The following is a 17724-nucleotide window of genomic DNA, read 5'->3' on the forward strand; positions in this document are numbered from 1 at the left end:
GTCTTCCTCCATTTTAGAATTCCCCCTTTCCCTCTAATCTGCTTTATGTATTTAAGCACTATGTTTGCCCTTCTGTGTGTTTGCCACTTATTTTTTTCTTTTATTTCACATAGGACCTATGCTGATAAACTGAGTCCCAAAGTAGTTCAATCCTTGTTGGATCTACTCTGTAGTCAGTTGAAGAATTTATTGTCCCAAACTGGTGTACTACATATGGCCTCTTTCGGAGAAGGGGAGCAAGAAGAGGGCGAAGAAGAAAAAAAAGTTGACTCCAGTGGAGAAACTGAGAAGAAAGATTTCAGAGGTAATGTAAGCCTCTTTCTCCGTCTTTACTTACAAGCATTTATTAAAACCCCATTGTGTGCATATGATTAGAATGTAGAGTTCCTCTTCCTTATGACGTATGATGGTATTTATATTTGTTTATTTACAAACCCCTTTTCTCTTCACGTATATGTGATTTAGATGAGCTTCTGACCAAACATCCTCTGCTTAGAGTCTGTTAACCCTCGTGTTGTGACCATACTGCCCGTTCTCTAGGTTCAGCCTCTCCTTGGCTGTCTGGGCTCTGAGACCTAGATTTTAGATGACTGATTTTCCCAGGTTGTATTTTGCCCAGGGGGAAGCTCAGATGTTTTCTTAGCATTTGATCCTGACAAGCCATCTCTAACCTTGATACCGACAAGCCATCTCTAACCTAAGTCCTGACCTAAATTTTCCCCCAGGCCAGGCGCAGTGGCTCACACCCGTAATCCCAACACTTTGGGAGGCCGAGGTGGGTGGATTGCTTGAGCCCAGGAGTTTAAGATCAGCCTGGGCAACATGGTGGAACCCCATCTCTACTAAAAATACAAAAATTAGCCTGGCATGGTGATGCATGCCTGTAGTGCCAGCTGCTTGGGAGGCTAAAGCACAAGCCGGGCGCGGTGGCTCACGCCTGTAATCCCAGCACTTTGGGAGGCCGAGGCGGGCGGATCACGAGGTCAGGAGATCGAGACTATCCTGGCTAACACGGTGAAACCCTGCCTCTAGTAAAAATACAAGAAAATTAGCCGGGCGTGGTGGTGGGTGCCTGTAGTCCCAGCTATGCGGGAGGCTGAGGCAGGAGAATGGCGTGAACCCCGGGGGGCGGAGCCTGCAGTGAGCTGAGGTTGCACCACTGCACTCCAACCTGGGTGAAAGAGTGAGACTCCGTCTCAAAAAAAAAAAAAAAAGAATCACTTGAACCTGGGAGGTGGAGATTGCAGTGAGCTGAGATCCCACCACTGCACTTTAGCCTGGATGACAGAGCGAGAGCCTGTCTCCAAAAAAAAAAAAAAAAAATAGGCCGGGCGCGGTGGCTCACGCTTGTAATCCCAGCACTTTGGGAGGCCGAGGCGGGCAGATCACGAGGTCAGGAGATCGAGACCACAGTGAAACCCCGTCTCTACTAAAAAAGACAAAAAATTAGCCGGGCGTGGTGGCGGGCGCCTATAGTCCCAGCTACTCGGAGAGGCTGAGGCAGGAGAATGGCGTGAACCTGGGAGGCAGAGCTTGCAGTGAGCCGAGATTGCGCCACTGCACTCCAGCCTGGGCGACAGAGCGAGACTCCGTCTCAAAAAAAAAAATAAATAAATAAAAATAAAAAAAAATTCCCCCAGCACCAAGGTTTTGATGTCTGTTTATTTGTTTTCTGGGTTTTTTTTTGTTTTTTTTTTTTTTGAGACAGAGTCTCACCCTGTCTGTCACCCAGGCTGGAGTGCAGTGGCATGATGTGAGCTCACTGCAACCTCTGCCTCCCAGGTTCAAGCGATAGTCCTGCCTCAGCCTGAGTGGCTGGGGTTGCAAGCGTGTGCCACCACACCCAACTAATTTTTGTGTTTTTATTAGAGACGGGGTTTCGCTATGTTGGCCAGGCTGGTCTTGAACTCCTGACCTCAAGTGATCCGCCCGCCTTGACCTCCCAAAGTGCTGGGATTACAGATGTGAGCCATTGCGCCTGGCCTGATATTTGGGAACTGGATTATAATTAGGAGGAGCTCGACTTCTTCCTAGACTGTTCTGTTCTCTGGTCACCAATAATTCTTTATTATACTTAGTCATCATAATTATAGCATATTCATTTTTATTGTACAGGGATGTAAAAGATGTTTCAAGTTTAGGCTTTATTTTCTGACCTTTCCCCATTCTATTCTTTAAGTTTTCAGAATTCAGTAGCTGACAGCCTAAGATTTTGAATTAGATTTATGCTTACTGCAGTTTCAAGGTAAATTATGTGATATAAGACTATTTCTTGTTGGCTCTTGGTTGTAACGTAAACTTGTCTCTTCACTGTAGCTGCTCTTAGGAAACAACATGCAGCCGAACTCCATCTAGGGGATTTTTTAGTTTTTCTTCGCAGAGTTGTATCTTCAAAAGCAATTCAATCAAAAATGGCTTCCCCAAAGTGGACAGAAGTGCTTCTAAATATAGCATCTCAGAAATGTTCTTCAGGTACATGTCCTTTGCCTTTGTCTTAGTGTATTTATAGATATTACTTGCATTTTATTAAGATAATGCCAGACTTTAGCAACACTCTATGCGTAACCTTGATTTGAAGGCTTTTCTTTCTTATTTTCTGCATACCTATTTGATCAAAAAGAAAACTCTAATTTCAGAAGTAAAAATTGGCAGAAAATAAATAATGTAGCTCTGGAGAAGATCATGGAATTTATCTAGAGAACTTCATCCTCTTTGTCCAGATTACAAAACTAAGAGTAAGCAGAGAACATCCTGTTTAATATGATATTTTAGCACAGATTCTGACCTTGCTTCTTGGATTATCAGAATGCAGATCTGAATTTGTACAGTCTCTCTTATCATAATGTGATTTCTGTTGCCTTTATTGTGACTTCTGATTGTTTGATATTTATCACAGTTCTATAGAATAAGCTCAATCCCTGGTCCTTACCCTAAAAGGTCTGCTTACATAGATTACAGTCAGTCCTTTCCTGTTCTCTTTTGCTAAAATTGTGGTAAAATGTACGTAACATAAAATTTACCATTTTAATCATTTAAATGTACAATTTAGTGACATTAAGCTTATTCACAGTATTATACAACAGTCACTGCCATCCATTTCCAGAACTTTTCATAATCTCTAATCTAAGTATGCCAAAACATAATGTAATCCTCTATGGCACATGGTATTTTATATGTTTACATGCTCAATATACTTTTTTTCTTAATTAGTATAACTTACAACTGCTCTTTTTTTTTTCCTTTAATAAGGTAAGGCTTATATTAAGTTTCAAGAGGATAAAGAAAAATCAGATATTCATTTATTTTCAACTGATCTTATTACAGTTATATGTATTTTTTAATTACACATTTGTTTATCAATATCCTATTTTCTACCATGGATTACTTCATTTATTTATTTATTTTTTATTATTTTGAGACAGAGGCTCTCTGTGTTGCCCAGGCTGGAGTGCAGTGGTGTGATCTTAACTCACTGCAACCTCTCACTTCCGGGCTCAAGTGATCCTCCCGTCTCAGCCTCCCAAGTAGCTGGGATCACAGGCGTGCACCACCACTCCCAGCTAATTTTTGTATTTTTAATAAAGGCAGGGTTTCACCATGTTGGCCAGGCTGGTCTTGAACTCCTGGCCTTAAGTGATCTGCCCGACTCAGCCTCCCAAAGTGCTGGGGTTACAGGCATAGGTCACCATGCCTGGCCCTTGGCTTACTTTAGAAAAGTACAGTCTGTTTACTCCCCATTAACCCTAACAATCCCTGTGAGACAGTCAGTGCATGGACGGGGAGAGGCAATGAGAGGGAATAATAAGCATGAGCTTTGGAGATTAACAGACCTGTTTAAAACTCTACCTCTATGAGCTTGTGTGGCTTTGGTCAAGTTACATAACTTCTCTCAGCCTCATTTTTCTCAACAGTAAAATGGGGCTGTAATTCAGTTTGTGAGGATTAATAGAATGTATATGTGTGAAATGTGTAGCATAGCATAGTATCTGGCACAGGTAATTTTTTCCAATGCTTTTCCCATTATGTATACATAAAAACTGAGGCATAAGCATGAATGTATTCATACGCATTCATAGGTACAGAATGGATCCAGAATTCTTGCGATAATAGTTTGAAATCAAGTTTGTTCCAGCCATAAATGTTTAGCAGCCTCAGGAATTTTTTTCCCAGAAGTTCATTTTAACTTTGAATTTAAGTCACATTGATAATAAGAAAATGTCTTTTTCCCTCCAGGTATTCCTCTGGTTGGTAACTTAAGAACAAGGCTCCTTGCACTTCATGTCCTTGAAGCTGTGCTGCCAGCTTGTGAATCTGGTGTAGAAGATGATCAAATGGCCCAGGTTTTTATTTTTAAAGTTATTAGAAGCTGTTTTCCATATTTGCAAAATGATTCACCCACATCTGTACTTAACAGTCTCTTCAGTTGTAAATGTGTCTTTTATTCAATAGCATAACGTTTACTTTTAAGACTGCTTTCTTTATTGTTTCACCCCCAGGGAGAGAGCAAAAAAAATTAAGTTATGGGGTATGAGAAGTAGATGGATAGAGAATACTCTGCAAGGTCAGAAGGAAAGAAAAATCTGAATTTCTTACTAGGTTTGGACCTCTATAGGAAGAAACATGTGGGAGTGTCCTAACCAGATGTCTAAATAGTAAGACAAAATGGGACCCACTTTTAATGGGTTAATATTTCTTTTTTTTTTTTTTTTTTTTTTTTTGAGATGGAGTCTTGCTCTGTCGCCCAGCCTGGAGTGAGTGCAGTGGCGCGATCTCAGCTCACTGCAGCCTCCGCCTCCTGGGTTCAAGTGATTCTCCTGCCTCAGCCTCTAAGTAGCTGGGACTATAGGCACATGCTACCATGCCTGGCTAATTTTTGTATTTTTAGTAGAGACGGGGTTTCACCATGTTGGCCAGGCTGGTCTCAAACGACCTCAGGCAATCCACCCACCTCAGCCTCCCAAAGTGCTGGGATTACAGGCATGAGCCACCGTGCCTGGCATCTAATGGGTTAATATTTCTAAAAAGTGATATTTAACTTATAACCACTAAAAGTAGCTGTTGAACACTGGTATAATCAAACTTCGCATGCGAGTTAATATTACAGTTAACATGATACAGCTTTTCTAAAAATACTTAGTTACTTTTTACAAATTTTATCCTTTTTTCTTCAATAAAACAGATTGTTGAGCGCTTATTTTCCCTTCTCTCCGATTGTATGTGGGAGACACCCATTGCTCAGGCCAAACATGCTATTCAGATCAAGGAAAAAGAACAAGAAATAAAACTACAGGTAATTGGTTTTTCCTAAAAGGTATTTCTTAACAGCATAAGTGAATATTCTGTCACTTGTCTCTGAATGCCTGTTCCTCTGAGGCACCTTGCTCTATCATTTATTCCATCTCCTCTCTTGGCATTCTGTCTCCCTCTCCACTGATTCCCTCCCCTCAGCTTATAACCGTGCTTAACTCATTTCCCCTCTCCTAAATCACATTTTTATCCGTGAAGCCTTCTCTGTCTTCTCTCTTGTCCTGTACTACTAAGCCTCTTAGAAGAGGAATCTGCATGTTTCAGCCACTTCTCATTATCTCTTCAACCCCACCATTTATCTTCTATCAAAGTACGAAATTAAGTGACAAAGATAAGTGTTTGTTGCTAAATATAGTGTATCCTTTTTTTTCCACTTCTTACTTTACCTCTGGAAACTCTAGCCTTTTGTTATCTTCAAAACGCTATCTCCTGGATCTCTGTATATTCTCTGCCAATCCTGATTCCCTTTGAAAGCAACTCTTTTTTTGGTGCCACTTTTACCTTGCCTTCATCTCAAAATGTTGGTGTTCCACAGAGTTTGATCCTTAGCTTTTCCAGCAGTCTCATCCATACCCAAAGCAGAGGACCAACATGCTTTGATTTATGGTTTTAAAAGATCACTCTGTCCTGGCTAACACGGTGAAACCCCGCCTCTATTAAAAATACAAAAAAAATTAGCCGGGCGAGATGGCGGGCGCCTATAGTCCCACCTACGCGGGAGGCTGAGGCAGGAGAATGGCGTGAACCCCGGGGGGGCGGAGCCTGCAGTGAGCGGAGATCGCGCCACTGCACTCCAGCCTGGGTGGGTGAAAGAGCGAGACTCCTTCTCAAAAAAAAAAAAAAAAAAAAAAAAAGATCACTCTGCAGTGCCTTCCAAACTTAAATGCTAGCCTGGGTGTCTCCCCCTCAAACCCTTCCCCCACCCTTTTTTTTGTCCCATTTCTGATTGAAAGCACCACCATTCACCTAGTTTCCCAAACCCAAATTCCTGGGAGTGCTAGATTATCCTAATGTCCCCATGCATGTAGTCACTAGCCTCCATTGATTTATAGCTTGTGAATCCATCTCTTCATTTACCTTAATTCCTATCTTGGTTTTCATGATTCCACCCTTTTCCTGGTTCTCCTTCTACTTTGATAGAATGGCCTGTTCTCATTCTCCTTTATAGGTTCTTCTTCTTCTTCTATTCAATCTAAGTGTTGGATTAATCCCCATTCCTTCTCAAAGAAACCTTATTCAGACTCATTTAAGACTTGATTCCCAAGTTTTAAATTCAAGTTCTGGCATTTCCCCTGAATTCTAGACTTATATCCCCATCTTCTACTAGTCTTACCACTTAAATGTCTAATAGGCATCTCATACTCAGTATGTCAAAAATGGCGCCCTTAATCACGTTCTGTTTCTTCCCCCAGGTTTTCCCAGCCTCCTAGTGAGTTACTCAAGTGAAAAACCTAGGAGTCATCTTGATGCCTCACCCCCATTTCTCTATCCATACAATCTCTAGATTCTGTTGGCTCGTCTTTAAAACGTGACTGGAATTTGCCTACCTCCTCATCTCTTCTGTCATCACCCTATTCCAAGCCATTATCACCTCTGGCCTGAACTATGCACTAACCTCCTAACTGTTCTCTCTGCTTCCATTGTTATGCCCTAAAGTCCATTCTCTGCACAGGGTCCAGAATGATCTTTTAAAATTGTAAATCAGAGCATATTGTTCCCCTGCTTAAAATACTCCAATGGTTTCTCATCATTCTTGGATAAAATCTCGAGTTTCTTGTCCTCTCCCCTTTGCTCACTATAGTCTAAGCAACTTGCCTTCTTCTTCTTGTAGTTCTTGAACACAGTAATCCTGCTCATTCCTTAGGGCTTTAAACTGGCTATTACCTCTAGATATGTTTCTTAGAAATTTCTTGTCATTCAGGTCTCAATTATCACATCTTTAGAGAGTCCTTCCCTAATCAATCTAGAGTAGTTGCCACACACTGTTTGTCATATCACCTGCTTTAATTTCAACATATCACTTAATCCTTGTATTATTTTTTCTTTTTCTCTTCCAAAATATAAGTTCTATGAGAGCAGAGACCTAATACCCTGCTGAATATGGAGGACCTAATAGGATGCCGGGCAGAGAATAGATGCTTAATAAATGCACACTGAATGAATGAATTCAGGCCCTCACTATTTCTTTCTTTTTTTTTTTTTTTTTTTTGAGACAGAGTCTCGCTCTGTCACCCAGGCTGGAGTGCAGTGGCACGATCTCTGCTCACTACAACCTCTGCCTCGCTGGTTCAAGCGATTCCTCTGTCTCAGCCTCCCGAGTAGCTGGGATTACAGGCACCTGCCACCACACCCGACTAATTTTTGTATTTTTAGTATTTTGTATTTTTGTATTTTTAGTATGGTTTCACCATATTGGCCAGGCTGATCTCAAACTACTGACCTTATGATCCGCCCACTTTGGCCTCTCAAAGTGCTGGGATTACAAGCGTGAGCCACCACACCTGGCCCCCTCACTATTTCTTACCTGAACTTGCAGTGATATCCTGATTAGTTAGTCTCTCTGCCTTCATCCTGTATACCCTTGGTAAAATGATGTTTATAAAGCACAGATGTGATCAGAGATCTCCTATGTACATCATTCTGTGTAGGTCTCCCTAATGTCAGTAGAGTAAAATTCAAACAATATGACACACAAGGTTTTCCATGATTTAATTTCTTCTTCTCTTTCTGGACTTGTTTTCTGCTAGTTTTGTCTTCCAGTCATTACATACTGCTTGTCTTTAAATCACTGAACTCTGTTGCATGTCTCTGCCTTGGCACATGCTGTACACACTGCCTTAAAATGCCTCTCTCCTTTGACCAGCTGCTTACTGCCTTCTCATCATTCAGGACTCAACTTAGAAGTCACCTTCTTTTGAACATTACCTTGTCCTTCTCAAGCATGGTTAGACACACTTTTATGTTTCTACTATACCTATTATATAATTTTGATTATTCTCCCACTGTAATACTAGCCTTATGCATTTGTCTTCTGTCCACTAATGACCTTAAGCTCTTTATGGGAAGAGACCATGCACTATTTATCATTGTGTTGCTGTTGCCCTGCACAGTAACTGATTCATAGTAGATACATAGTAAATATTTGTGGGATAAAATCAAGGAGCCTCAGAATATATCTTACCTGAGATGTGGATTATTCTAAAATACTGACCCAGCTTCTTTTCTGGTAGAAGCAGGGCGAGTTGGAAGAAGAAGATGAGAATCTTCCTATCCAAGAAGTATCCTTTGACCCGGAGAAAGCTCAGTGTTGCCTAGTGGAGAATGGACAGATTTTAACTCACGGCAGTGGAGGGAAAGGATATGGATTGGCATCTACAGGAGTAACTTCTGGGTGCTATCAGTGGAAGGTATGTGGAAAATCTAATTAGTTTTTAGCATTTTGTCTTTTAGTCCTTTTTTTTCCAGGTTCTTATAATAAATGTGTAGAAAGACTGAAAAAAAATCATGATATGTAAATGTTCTATTATTATGTAAGATAATATAAATGGAAACCAAGTGAAGGATATACAGGAACTCTGTGCTATTTTTGTAACCCTTATAATTCTAAAGTTATCTCAAAAATTTTAAAAATAGATTTTTAAAATCATGCTATAGCCCTCCCATAAGGAGTCACGCAGAACACATTTTCTTCTAGCAATGAAAATGAAGCAAAGCGTGTGATGTTTTTGTCTAGGAAAGCCCATTAGAGATTCATTGCCCACAATTTTTATAGGAAACTGTTCATATTGGTACCCTCTGCCTGGCATGTACTAAAATTTTAGATTCCCAGAAGGAAAGCTAGTATTTAGCATAAACCATATTGTTCGTACAATCTAGATACAATAAGCCAGCCTACATCAGTTGGGTAAAATTTTTATCAGTATAGGGGACTGTTTACCAGTCACGTTCCCCCATGCCAGCCAAGGGCCAACATTGCAAGCAGGCATTTCTAAGGATAGTAGTCTCTGTTAACTCCTTCTTTTTTTTTTTTTTTCTGTAACCTGTTGCTTATTTACATTTTCTTTTTTTTTTTTATTGCTCTTTTTTTTTTATTATTATACTTTAGGTTTTAGGGTACATGTGCACAATGTGCAGGTTTGTTACATATGTATCCATGTGCCATGTTGTTTTGCTGCACCCATTAACTCGTCATTTAGCATTAGGTATATCTCCTAATGCTGTCCCTCCCCCCTCCCCCCACCCCACAACAGTCCCCGGAGTGTGATGTTCCCTTTCCTGTGTCCATGAGTTCTCATTGTTCAATTCCCACCTATGAGTGAGAACATGCGGTGTTTGGTTTTTTGTCTTTGCGATAGTTTACTGAGAATGATGGCTTCCAGTTTCATCCATGTCCCTACAAAGGACATGAACTCATCATTTTTTATGGCTGCATAGTATTCCATGGTGTATATGTGCCACATTTTCTTAATCCAGTCTATCGTTGTTGGACATTTGGGTTGGTTCCAACTCTTTGCTATTGTGAATAGTGCCGCAATAAACGTATGTGTGCATGTGTCTTTATAGCAGCATGATTTATAGTCCTTTGGGTATATACCCAGTAATGGGATGGCTGGGTCAAATGGTATTTCTAGTTCTAGATCCCTGAGGAATCGCCACACTGACTTCCACAATGGTTGAACTAGTTTACAGTCCCACCAACAGTGTAAAAGTGTTCCTATTTCTCCACATCCTCTCCAGCACCTGTTGTTTCCTGACTTTTTAATGATGGCCATTCTAACTGGTGTGAGATGGTATCTCACTGTGGTTTTAATTTGCATTTCTCTGATGGCCAGTGATTATGAGCATTTTTTCATGTGTTTTTTGGCTGCATAAATGTCTTCTTTTGAGAAGTGTCTGTTAACTCCTTCTTTTGCACAGTCTAGTCCTTTATCTCTTGGACATGGTGTATATACAGTAAAACTATCAATAGGACCCCATGCAGGGGGATAAGATTGGCCAGTAATATTGACTTCAGTTATGCCTTTTAGGGGTCCTAGACTTAGCCAGTTACAACAGATCTCATTAACCAACAGATCTATCTTAAAAAGCCATGTGACTTCATTCTTAAGCTTTTGTCTTAACTTTTAAAATGTAGATTAGTCATCAATGTAGCACTGGACAACTCTGGCCAGTCCAGGACTGAGGTATTATGATAAGGTGCACACACAAGAAATATAATCCCTTAGGGCGTATGTGTTGACCTTGGAAACAAAGAATTTACTAGGGCACCTGTAATCAGAACATATAATAGGCAGCACAGGTTAACATGACACCATTGTGACCTGCCCCCATGGGGCCTTCCACTCTGTGCTCCCAGTTCAGTCTGAATAATTAAGTTGAGTCTTGGTTTCAGAGGGACTGTCTGAAAGCAGTTTTAAAGGATTTTGTTTTCTGTGACATCATTATTCCTGCCTCAAGAGTGTGGATGACATCTCAAGGTGTTTTGTGGAAACTGCAGTAGCTGGAGCCACCCACTGTGGTTTTTTGACAGACTTGACAAATTTGATGAGAAGCTCAGCACTCATTTTGAATTTAAAGTGCTCACAGCAGCTTTCAAGACAAAAGAGTTTTGTTTTCTTTTGTGTTTTTGGTTGAGATGGAGTCTTGCTCTGTCGCCCAGGCTGGAGTGCAGTGGTGCGATCTTGGCTCACTGCAACCTCCGCCTCCCGGGTTCAAGCGATTCTCCTGCCTCAGCCTCCCAATTAGCTAGGACTACAGGTGCCTGCCACCACGCCTGGTTAATTTTTTATATTTTTAGTAGAGACAGGGTTTTGCCATGTTGGCCAGGCTGATCTTGAACTCCTGACCTCAGGTGATCCACCCACCTTGGCTTCCCAAAGTGCTGGGATTACAGGTGTGAGCCACCACGCCTGGCCCAACATATGTATTTTTTTCCCCACTAGAAGATAGAGAACTTTCAGGAACAGTTCTGAAAAAGAGATCATTAATGCCCTCCCTACTCCTCCATATTTTCCCAAGTCTTGAGTTTTTGTTTTTTCTCTGTATGAAATTGAGTGTCCCATTTAGTAATTACAACTTTAAATTTTTTAATTTTTAAAAATCATTTGTTATTTTTATCTAGACCTTTTGTCCAGAAGGGTTGGATGCAAGAGGAAGAGTTTTCACACAAAAACATTTGCATACAACTTAACCAGAAAGGTTAGGAATTGGCCAGGACAAAATTTCAGTAACAGTTTATCTTTTACAAAATAGGTTTGTAAAACCTTCTACGTCTTTTGTCCTAATCATTTATCCAGTGAGCAGTCTGGAAAAGATCAGTTTCTTTCTGGGAACAGTTTTATTTAGTAAACTGCCTTATTGGTGTGCGTTGTTTATCAGGAGAAAGGTGAGGGATTTAGAGTCAAATGATCAGTCCCTTGTTGCAAACGGCAACTATTCTAGAAAGCTTAACATGTTGGGACATCACCTAGAGGGTATTGAGAATACAATCTCTTTAAGAGTGGGTGGAAGTATATTGCTCCCAGAAAACACACTCTTTTCGTGGATATCTGCAAGAGATCTGGACAGTCCAGCCAGCATCCAAGATGTTTTTCAGACTTTATGGCCCCACAGAGGGGGAGTATTCCAAATCCACAACAGTCCCAGATTTTGAGTTTTGTTCATTGAGCTTGTGCCTGCTTTTAGCTGAGCACAACTCACTTTGAGTTGAAATAACCTAGAGCACACAGTGTCGGGTTTTAGCTTAGAGTCAGGTCCAGGCAATTAGAATGTGTGAGTTCGGGATTCCAAGCCAGCAGCTTTTTGGGGCAGCAGTTAAATCTAGATGAAGCCAGTTATGGGAGCATGTGCCTATAGTCCCAGTACTTGGAAGGCAGAGGCTGGAGGACTGCTTGAGCCCAGGAGTTTGAAGCCACAGTGAGCTCTGTTTACACTACTGCATGCCAGCCTGGGTAACAGAAAGAGACCCTATCTCTCTTTTTTTTTTTTTTTTTTTTTTTTTGAGACGGAGTCTTGCTCTGTTGCCCAGGCTGGAGTGCAGTGGCGCAATCTTGGCTCACTGCAAGCTCCGCCTCCCGGGTTCATGCCATTCTCCTGCCTCAGCCTCTCCGAGTAGCTGGGACTACAGGCGCCCGCCACCACGCCCGGCTAATTTTTTTTTTTTTTTTGTATTTTTAGTAGAGATGGGGTTTCACCGTGGTCTCGATCTCCTGACCTCATGATCCGCCCACCTCGGCCTCCCAAAGTGCTGGGATTACAAGCGTGAGCCACTGCGCCCGGCCTTGAGACCCTGTCTCTTAAAAACAAAAACAAACCCTAAATGGTGTAGGACCTGACAATAGCGTTTTAAGTCCAGGCTTGAAAACAAGGCTTTTCTAAGCTCTGTTTGCTTGTCAATCTTGGAGTCCAAATTGACCCACTCAAAAATATGTACTTAGGCTAGAAAGTCATCAGCCTGTAAGTGTTAGACATATGATTTTATAAGAACTCATTGGCCACTGAATGTTTTTTAAAACTTTAAAAGCGTATCTCTCTATCTCCATCTAGAGCTTGCCTCTCTTTTATTTTATCTCCATTTTCCCAGAGGCTCCAATAGGAAAAAATCATAGCAAAAACCCACCAGTTATAGACACTTGTTTTGTTTCTAATATAGAGTTTAAATTCCAATCCACCCACTGGTGACAAAAAGCAAGTAAGTTGTGTCCCACTAGTATGTTTTTCTTTTGGAGCTTTCCCTGATCAGGATGAAACTTTAGCATTTATGAAGTTACAAGCTTGTAACATTTTGCATCTTAATTTTTTTTTCTTTTTTTTTTTTTTTTTTTTTTTTTGAGACAGAGTCTAGTTCTGTTGCCCACGCTGGAGTGCAGTGGCACAAGCTCAGCTCCCTGCAACCTCCACCTCCCAGTTTCAAGGGATTCTCCTGCCTCAGCCTCCCGAATAGGTGGGACTGGAGGCACGCATCACCATGCCTGGCTAATTTTTGTGTTTTTAGTAGAGATAAGGTTTCACCATGTTGGCCAGGCTGGACCTGAACTCCTGACCTCAAGTGATCTGCCCGCCTCGGCCTCCCAAAATGCTGAAATAACAGGCATGAGCCATCATGCCCAGCCTTTGCATCATTTTTTTTTTTTTATCATGCATCCAGATGTAGTTGCCACAAAATAAAGCTGTTTTTAAAAGTTTTCTTCCTCCCCTCTCACATCTTAAGTTTACTCAAACCTCTAGCAATAAATTTAGCATTTACAAGGTAAATTGTGGCAGGGGGAGAACCTGCTGTAGCAATAGCAGCAGCTCAGCTCAAGAAAATAGCTGGAGTAGTTCCTTTCTATTCTTGTTTGCTTGTTTGTTTTTGTATATTTTGTAGAGATGGGGTTCTTGCTCTCTTGCCCAAGGTAGTCTCAAACTCCTGGCCTCAAGCAGTCCTTCCTCCTTAGCCTCCAAAGTGCTAAGATTACAGGTGTGAGCCACTGCACCCACGTTCAAAGCTGTCAGGGGTTTTTGAACCCTTTCCCCTCCCACTGGAGGAGAGAGCAACTACAAGCTAATTTTTCTACTCTGGCTCATCTAAAGCCCACTTGTGGAAATATTTAGGCCCTTTCTCTTCAGGAAAGAAGTTGTTCCTGGAAGAAAGAACAGCACAGCTTTTACCTGAGCTGCTGTTTTTTCCTAACTTTAGCTAGCAAGGCCAAGAGCATCCCGGGTAGCAAACCAACTCTCTTGTGGTTGGATTTATCTTAAAAATTGATAGGTAACTTTTGCCCCTCACAACAAATAGCAGCTCACCTTCTGTTTCATACTATGTATAACTCCATAGCCACCTAGGTACCAGAGTTTTATCTTTTCCTTTCATCTCTTTCTTTTTCTCCAGCAATATTTAACTATATTCTAATGCATCAGGGTTGTTCTAGTGAATCTCATTGCTGCCACTGCTAAGTCATGAGTCCCCAAGACCACCCTCAGATTCAGAGATTCACTAGAAGGACTTGTCAGACTCCACATGTTGATACACTCATGATGGAGACTTATTATAATGATGCAGTAAGGATATACACCCAGATAATAAGGGAAGGATACAGGTGAGGTATAGAAGAATCCATGTACAGGCTTCCTTCTGTTCTCTCACTGCCATGAGCACAAGTGCACAAGCTTTCCCCAGCAAGAAAAATAACATATGTGTGATGTTTCTAGAGAACCCCATTAGAGATTCAGAACCCAAGGTTTTTACTGGGGGCTGGTCACGTAGACACCTTTAACCTAACATGTACCAACATTTCATACTCCCAGAAGGAGAGCAGGTATTCAGCATAAATCACATTGTGTGTTTAAATGTTCTAGGTCAGTGAGCCACCTTTATCACTTAGGGGAAGTTTTTTTTTTCTTTAAATCAGTGTAAGAAACTTTACCAGTCAAATTCCCAGATCCTAGCCAAAGGCCAGTGTTGCAAGCATGCCTTTTTGAAAATAGTAGTAGTCACACTAGGTGTAGTGGCTGATGCCTATAATCCCAACACTTTGGGAGGCCGAGGTGGGAGGATTGCTTGAGGCCAGGAGTTCAAGACCAGACTGTGTAACATAACAAGACCTCATCTCTACAAAAAATAACTAGCCAGGCATGATAGTGTACACCTGTAGTCCTAGTTATTCAGGCGACTGAGGCAGGAGAATTGCTTGAGCCCAGGAATTTGAAGCTTCAGTGAGCCATGATCATGCTACTGTACTCCAGCCTGGGAAACAGAGTGAGACCCCATCTCTTTAGAAAATTAAAAACAAAACAAAACAAAACAAAGCACCTAGTCTCAGGCTTAATATATTAACTCTTTTTCTAAACAGAGGTATATGCAAGAGAGTAGTTAAAATCTATATGTAAAGAATTAAAGTTTTCATTAATTTCTGGACTAAACATACATCCTCATCTTCATTATTAAGTTGTAAGTTAGAATTGCTTATTTTAAATACTATAGATATTCAAAGGTTATTCTAAATGTTCTGCAAGATAAAGAATAAGTTTGTTTTAAAATCTTTCTAAATTGATGTGATTATTTTCATGTTATTTTTATTTATGCTGAAAAGAACATGTTCCCATAAATGCATTAGTATTATTTATAAACATATTTTCAGTATTGGTTAATGCAGTTAATAGTATATAAATAGATTTTTTGAGTATTAATGAATATCCCACTTTTATTTTAGTTTTATATTGTGAAGGAAAACAGAGGGAATGAAGGCACGTGTGTTGGAGTTTCTCGCTGGCCAGTACATGACTTTAATCACCGCACTACCTCGGATATGTGGCTCTATAGGGCCTACAGTGGTAACCTCTATCACAATGGAGAACAGACTCTCACATTGTCCAGCTTTACTCAAGGAGATTTCATTACCTGTGTGTTAGACATGGAAGCCAGGACCATTTCTTTTGGGAAAAATGGAGAGGTACTGATGCCCATTCACAAGCATTACATTTTTCTTGTTTCTATTTATAGTCAACTCAGTTATTCAGGTGCCACGTATTCAGTTTATAGATTATCTACTCATCTCTCCTTTCTCTCTAATACTTTCTGGTTCTTAAAACATTTATCAACAACAAACAGGAAGATAGTAAAACCCCAATAAGATTTTTGAAACAAATGAACACATTATGATCACTTATTATATGTAGAATTTTCTTGGTTAGCAAGGTTAATTAAGAATTTGATCTAGTAACTTTTGTTCTGTTTCATAAAAGCTTTCAATTCTAATGTGGTTAGATATTGTGAATTAAACAAATTTCTATTTCCTTTTTCTTTTCCTCACTGCTGCCACACTGTAGGAACCCAAATTAGCTTTTGAAGATGTGGATGCAGCAGAGTTGTACCCATGTGTGATGTTCTATAGTAGCAATCCAGGGGAAAAGGTAATGAAGTCTCAAACCTTTATTTAAGAATATTTGTTATTTTATTGTTTAGCATCAGATAGAGTTTATAAATATAATAAGCTATTTCTTCTGCCATTAAAAGTACTTGAGTTAGTAATCCATTCTTCTAGAAGAAGGTTACTTTCAGAAATTGACTTTACGATATATTAATATTAAGGCACTATTTCATGTTCTGGCAATTTGAATACAGTGAGTCAACTTTCAAACATATGTGCAGTAACAAGAACTATAAGAACTAGTTTAGGGATAATCTAATTCACTGGCAATTATGGGAATGAGAGAGAAATCTAGAAATAATTTTAAATGTAATAAGATGCTATCAGTTGAATAATAGAAGTTCTAGTCATGATGAGGAAACTACCTTTCACTCAGCTGGGGGAATTTTCAGGTGTTGTAGATGGTGTGAATTTGAACTTCATGACAACAGTATTGATAGGATACCCTCCATTATTATTATTTTTTTTTTTTTTGAGACGGAGTTTCGCTCTGTCACCTAGGCTGGAGTGCAGTGGCGCGATCTCGGCTCACTGCAAGCTCCACCTCCCGGGTTCACGCCATTCTCCTGCCTCGGCCTCTCCGAGTAGCTGGGACTACAGGCGCCCGCCACCACGCCCGGCTAATTTTTTGTATTTTTAGTAGAGACGGGGTTTCACCGTGGTCTTGATCTCCTGACCTCGTGATCCACCCACCTCGGCCTCCCAAAGTGCTGGGATTACAAGCGTGAGCCACCACGCCCGGCCTACCCTCCATTATAAACTTTCTCTTTCACCTCATCTAAAACCCAGGCAGAGAAAACCTTTGTGATCTCCCTGTGCTGCTGGGTAGATTTTTTTTTTCCCTACTCCATCCTTTCACTTGCGGATGCATAGTATAGCTTAAGTCAAGTCTCAAGAATTTCTAGCCATTATGTAGTAGAAAGCTGTCAAGTTATATCATGTATAATATTTCCATAATGAAATTGCTGGACCTGATAAATTCTAACAAAGAAAATTACCTTTTATTTTATGTTTTTAAAAATACATATTTTTAATGTCAAGGAATTATAATTTAAGGCTAGCTGAGAACTGTTTCTTGGACAGCCAGGCAACCAAAACTGAACTGGAGATGAAGTAAAGATGCAGCCCAGTGCCTGATACCATCCCTTGCCCTATGTAGGTTTGCAGCCGAAAGTAGTTTCTGTCATATTCTGGTTCGAGTGATGGCCTGGTGCTTTCTGCCATCTGTGAACCTTGAAGAAATTCATTCAGACTTAGACTATGTATCAATCAGTTTATTCTATCTAGAAGGCATTTTTGATAAATTTTAGAACCTCTGAGAGACACAATACTAATAGCAGTTAACTTTTTCTAACATTTACAGCGTGACTGGCAATGTACTAATAAGCACTTTATGTGCATAATCTCATTTAATCTTTAAAATAACTGTAGGGGACAGATGCTATTATTAGTGTCAGGTTTTAAATGAAAAGCTAAGACTTAGAATGATTAAATAATTTCCCAAGATTAT

At 40.4% G+C, this 17724-nt stretch overlaps 1 protein-coding gene across 19 annotated transcripts in view; it reads left to right on the top strand.

Moving 5' to 3' along the window:
* Nucleotides 1-17724, top strand: part of HERC1 (HECT and RLD domain containing E3 ubiquitin protein ligase family member 1) — a 254678-nt gene that overhangs the window by 154016 nt on the left and 82938 nt on the right. For 15 of the 19 annotated variants that reach the window (XM_063638840.1, XM_055278203.2, XM_063638842.1 and 12 more), the window contains exons 30-36: nucleotides 114-304; nucleotides 2317-2472; nucleotides 4234-4340; nucleotides 5180-5290; nucleotides 8538-8714; nucleotides 15498-15737; nucleotides 16114-16197. In XM_063638840.1, the coding sequence (XP_063494910.1) occupies nucleotides 114-304; nucleotides 2317-2472; nucleotides 4234-4340; nucleotides 5180-5290; nucleotides 8538-8714; nucleotides 15498-15737; nucleotides 16114-16197 (1066 nt within the window). The remainder of the gene's footprint in view (nucleotides 1-113; nucleotides 305-2316; nucleotides 2473-4233; nucleotides 4341-5179; nucleotides 5291-8537; nucleotides 8715-15497; nucleotides 15738-16113; nucleotides 16198-17724) is intronic. The other 4 variants (XM_055278205.2, XM_063638835.1, XM_063638836.1 and 1 more) reach the window with 1 other exon arrangement.

The sequence above is a fragment of the Symphalangus syndactylus genome, chromosome 5, assembly GCF_028878055.3.
Source record: "Symphalangus syndactylus isolate Jambi chromosome 5, NHGRI_mSymSyn1-v2.1_pri, whole genome shotgun sequence".
In the NCBI taxonomy this organism is placed as follows: domain Eukaryota; kingdom Metazoa; phylum Chordata; class Mammalia; order Primates; family Hylobatidae; genus Symphalangus; species Symphalangus syndactylus.